Genomic DNA, 5,509 nt, shown 5'->3' on the forward strand with positions numbered 1-5,509 from the left:
TTCTTGAGAAGCAGGAGGGTGTTGCTGACTAGGTTTCAGCATGACACCACACCGCCCTTCATACCATCCCTAGAAGAACGGGAGAAAGGAGGCAGGAATTGAGGGGAGAAGAGTGAGGCACTTCGAGAAAGTTTTAAAAAAGGAGAAATAGAAGAATGGGGAAAAATATAGATTGATAGAAGTGGCCTCGGATATAATTCCGATAGATTGTTTGTTGGTTTTATTCAATCTCCCTCCCCTCATCACAGATGAGCTTTTTCGGCTTTCCTGAACCATAAAGATGGGAATGAAAGCAAGAAAAATAAACTTAATCACTGAACACATAGGTTGCTGTGCCGCCCGTAACCCCAACCTGGAAAAACAAATACATGGTTAGCTTTGGAAAATGAAGGCTTATGTCACGTGAACAAAACTCAAATGTGCCCCAAAAAATAGGGGGTTATAACTTACGGTACATCCATTCGGATTGGATCCTGTTGCGTCATAGAACATGCCATTTTTATAGCTGCACGCCCCGCTCAAATTGCTACCCTCGATCTTGATGCTGAAATCAAGCTTCGCGTTGGTTGTTGGCGCGTTCTGGAAAATGGACAAAAATATGGTTCCGTCACTCCTGCCGACACCCAAGTTGATGGGGGCGAAGTTACCGATTGGGCGGCTTCCGTCTCCCCACTGGCAGCCCTCTTGAATCGTGACACCCTTGGGGTTGACGTAGTACTGAGCGGAAGTGCCCTTGCCTTGCCAGGTATAGTAGTTCCCAGAATCAGGGCATGTCAGCTCCGTGATGGAACCTCCACCAACGGAGAGGGGGACGGTTTCAGATTCCGTGCCTGGGACGGATTGTTAGAACAAAGTTCTTCCTTCTTCATGTGCCAGTGAGAGAAAAAGGAGGGGAAAGCTCAAAACTCACCAGGATAATCGGTACGACAGACGGCGACGACTTGACTCATGGTATTCTTCACCTGGACACCACCAACACCCTTCATACAGAGCTTCTTGGAAAGGCCTGGGTTCGTGAGGTAGAGCTTTCCGCCGGAACATTTCAAGCCACCTACGGACTGGCCAGTAGCACCTTGAGTGGAAGGCCACTGGGATTTTTGGTAACCAGGTCCGCAAGCATAAGAACACATGGCTCCGTCCTCACACTTGTCGCCATGGATACCGGTGCGAATGTCGGTAACTGACGAGCCCTGAACAGTGACGTACTGAATACCACTCCATCCACCAAGGCCGAGCCAGTCGAGAGAGATGGCGCCATATTCGGAGGGGAAGTTAGAGCAGGCAATCTGTCCGTCGGGGAAGTCTTGGTCGACTCCAGCGCCGCCTAGGGGCGGTGATGGCTCTTTAGGGATGGGAAGCGGAAGTTTGACCTCTGGCAAGTCAAGATTGGGAGCCTGGTCCTTGGGAGGATCAGAACTCGCGGACGGAGCAGGATGAGTTGTCGTAGGCTTCTCGTAGAATTCAGCGGCCTTGGGTGGGGTCACTGAAGGTTGCGGATCGCAAGCATTTTTTGCGTTATCAGGATCGGCCCACTGAAGGGCCCCTTCCTGGATTCCATCGCAAGCTTGGCTCTTGCTGATGAGCTCACCCTCGAACTCGTAGGCATAGACAGTTGGCCCAGGAACGACAACCACGTCAGTCGGATCTGGTGAGCGCTTCACATGCTTATGGCGATGGTGATTGTGTCTGTGGGATTGTGCAGCGGCTAGGGAGCCGGCTGCAGCGACGGTCAAAACAACGGAGATGGCAAGCTTCATAGCTGGAGACTTCTCGATTCAAACGACGTCAAGTCGCACAGGTTGAAAGTAAGGATTGGCACGAGGTCTCTCGGAGACCCCTTGTTTTCTGTCAGAGACAACAGATATATGCAGTTAGGTGGCAAAGGCCAAGATGGTCTATTCAAAATATCCATTGTTAGCGTCAACTACCGGAAGAAGAGCACAAAGGAAGAGAGAACAAAGGAAGAGAGAATCATCAGAGACGGAGTTCATTTGCAAATGTGCACAGCGGCAAAGATGTGGATGAACGATGAGCCTTGGTCTGCGAATTGGCATGGTGAAAAGGGGCGAGGCAACATACATTGGAACAAGTCAAATATCAACAGGTAATAAGAACGTCAGGGTTAAGTTCTTTGTACATGCAGGAGTTAATGACGGCTTCGATACGTCAAGGCCTACGCAGTCGATTGATATGCGCGTCGGATGGATTGGCAAGGAGTGAACAGAGACACTGTGAGGGTGCTGGCGAGAAGCAGAGCAGAACACAGAAGTTGTTGGATTTTGACTTTCCGAAAGGAGTGTGAGAGGAAGACGACAGGGTCCTCCAAGTGCGAGGGAAAGAAAAAGACGAAGCGAGAGACGGCGTGGGTAGAGAACGACGGGCGACGGAAGAGCGAGCGATGATGAAAAGGTGAAGAGGTGAAGGGGAGGACTCAGCGACGTGATGAGAATGGGAAGAAGGCCGTACGCAGTAAGCGAGAGACGGGGCAGCCACAATACGGTGCTGGTACCCCGTTGGTCACGTAATTCTCGTGACAGTCGGCAACTGGATCGTACAATACGCACTACACATAGTACATCAAACAGTCCATACGATGCCCGTACGCTGCGTACACCCCGGACGGGCCTAGACCGGGCGCCCCCATACGGCGCAATCTGATATTGCCCTCTTCCGCGGGACAGGAGCCAGGAATGCTAGCCAATGAGGGCAGAGATCCCCGCCATCGTGTGGGGCGCAATCTCAGCGGCCCGCTTGCCAACCAGCGGTCGCCAATGATTGTTTGGGTGAAGTCAGGTGGTTGGGAGTATGCTGAGTACAGATCTGTACCTAGGTACGGAGTACTGTTTGCGAACATGTGAGTTGTGAAGCATTTGATATGTGCATGGCCATGTATTTCTTTCCACTTAGTGGGTTGCACAGTACTCTGTATTGACCAGCTGTCGGGTGGTTTCTGCAACAAATACCTATCTACAATAATCTGTACGGAGTGCTCCATACAGTGATGTTTGAAACCGACAAAAATACTGCGTAATGGTAATGGTTTTTTTCTTTTTCAACAAGAGTGTGACAACCATCTCATATTTTTCTGTTTCATTTCTTTCACGCCATTCCTGTTCCTGAGTTTGTGCCATTCGGGCGCTTGCCTGGCGCCCAATCAGCTGGCTGGACACTCCTTCCAGTGCGGCAGTGCCTGACCCATCCAGATCGAGGAACTGCGCAAAACTCAAAACGTAACCTCACCTTTCCATTCCCGATTACCAAGAAATCGAACCAATGAGGGGCATTTGATACAGTTCCAAGGTCCAGGAACCGTTACCATTTCGAGATAATTGTTTACACCGTACAGACCCGTACAGCCCAGGAGCCTGATGTGGGACCGTCTTGTCTTCAAGCGTTATATTTTCTTGTTGTTTTGTTCACCAGTCTGGCAAAATCAAAAAGAATTTCTTCAGGCCAACGTGGAGATTATCGTCGCCATCGGCTCACTCTTTGTTTTGATTGAAACCCTTTCATCGAATTGAATCCTTGATGCCCAATTAACCCGATAATGCCATTTCAGCAGTTATATCACCAACGGCCGGTGCCAACTGGCAAGTCTGGCACTTTCCGGAAAGGCAACTGGGCTGCTGCTGGTCATGGATGCTTTTTGTTCTGTGTTTGCAGCTCTGCTCTAGTAATTGCGTTAGTGGCACACTAGATATTTAGTGCTCTAACCAAAACAATCAATTTACGCGGATGAACAATATTCTAAGAATGATTTGTCTCAAGTTCAGAAATTTGAACATATATGCAGGGCAATATTAGTAATATGTTAATCTTCCAGCAAAAATCGACCCCTGTCTCAACTTTACATGGTAGGTCGTTAGTTCAACCGTCCTGTTTCTCCTTTTTTTTTTTTTTTTCTTTTTCTTTTTGTATTTGTTTAGGATTGATTTTAGAATTCTCTAGAAATTTGATTTGCTGATATCGACGTGTGGCTCATTCTTGCATTTTTTTTCCTTTTCCTTTTTCTTATTCTTTTCTCCTCTTTGCTTTTTATTTGGGAGGAAATAATTTTTCTAGAGTGGGACACAGTTGAGCGTGGTGCTAAAAAAGTTCATCGTGGTGCAAATGTTCAACCACCAACCAATTGTGCCCAGGTGAGGGGATTAGGAAAAAAAATACAATTATTAGTCATTTTCCACGGTCGTTCAATCGTTGGTTGGCGGGATTGCATTTTAGATGGGGCGATCGGTTGGGCTCCAAGATTTCTTGAACAGAGAACCACCGATCGGATTTCTCTTGGCAACCTTGGAAAAGTTTGAGTCCCCACACCCCTACTAAAAATTAACCGCACTAGTCGTCGTCCATCATGATCAAGTGTTTTTTGTTTATTTTTCTCAGATCGTAACTAACCTTAATAACTCTAACCCATCTACAGAATAGAATCTAGATACTTAAAAAGTGGCAACGACTTAACTTGCGGCGTGATGCTGGGGAGTTAAGTTACAGTACTCCGTATATTTGAGAGAAGTCGCAATACAACACGGACCCTGATAATTTAACTAAATAAATTAAATTCCCAAATGGTCAGATGGATTCACTGTCCACTATCAAGTCTGGACATTCCTTGACAATTCTCCCTTGAACTGAATTAACTTTGCTTCTTTGGTACGCTCGTCACTTGTGCCTCATCTAAGCTTTTTCGCGCCTGTCTTGAACCCCTACTCATTTCTTTGGGGAACTCAATCCTTCTCAATCGCGTTTCCTTGAGACGCAGGGCAGAGGCAGAGTCATTCTTGAACGTACTGTACTAACCTCGTTCACGTCTCTGCGGACGTGGAAGGAAAGAAGTATGTCCCGGCAAGCCAAGCTCTAGTGTATACTAGGTTCTAAAGGTTGCGGAAGGGATGGGGAAAGCCATGTCCTAGATATGTGTGCAGGAATTTTCTGTTTCAAGCCTGCAATGGTAAATCCACTCACTGGAACTGGTATACGCGTAGGGTACTGGGGCCTCTTGCTCCGCTCACTTGCGCTGCCTCTGGAGGACAAATATGGGCTGGAGGATTCAATCGGCAAAGACTCTGAGGGTGAATGTTGATGTTTCAGGTGTGAGAATGTCTTATCATAATATATAGCCAGGCAACGGAACTTGATGCAATACGTCCATTTATCGTATCGTATCGTTGTCAAACCGTGTTTCCGCTGGATATATCATTTGCACCCCCGAAGCACCGTTCATAATGTTCTCTTATAAAAGGAGTAATTACATCTGAGGTCGGATGGAGAGTTTTAATCATGAGAGACAATCTTTGAATCTCTCATTAAATTGTGGGATGCCGTGAAGTGAATGCAGTACATTGCCAGTTCATGTGAATTCTATCAGAGCGATTGCTTAATCTAATATAGAGATCAAATCATTTTACAGACTGACTTTGTGTAATCAGCATTCATTTCAAAGAAGGTCCATGAATCAAGCACCTCAGTGGATTACTCTAGTGAGAAGAATCCTTTGCTACTTTTCAGTAAC

At 47.0% G+C, this 5,509-nt stretch overlaps 1 protein-coding gene across 1 annotated transcript; it reads right to left on the reverse strand.

The window, feature by feature from the left end:
- Positions 1-307: 307 nt before the first annotated feature.
- HCAG_03843 (conserved hypothetical protein) lies at positions 308-1,757 on the reverse strand (the record flags this gene model as incomplete). Its single annotated transcript, XM_001541695.1, has 3 exons — positions 308-352; positions 451-830; positions 911-1,757. 3 exons carry the CDS (start codon positions 1,755-1,757, stop codon positions 308-310), a joined length of 1,272 nt encoding a protein of 423 aa, XP_001541745.1.
- Between the last annotated feature and the right edge of the window lie 3,752 nt (positions 1,758-5,509).

The sequence above is a fragment of the Histoplasma capsulatum genome, genomic scaffold, assembly GCF_000149585.1.
Source record: "Histoplasma capsulatum NAm1 scaffold_3 genomic scaffold, whole genome shotgun sequence".
Taxonomy (NCBI): Eukaryota; Fungi; Ascomycota; class Eurotiomycetes; order Onygenales; family Ajellomycetaceae; genus Histoplasma; species Histoplasma mississippiense.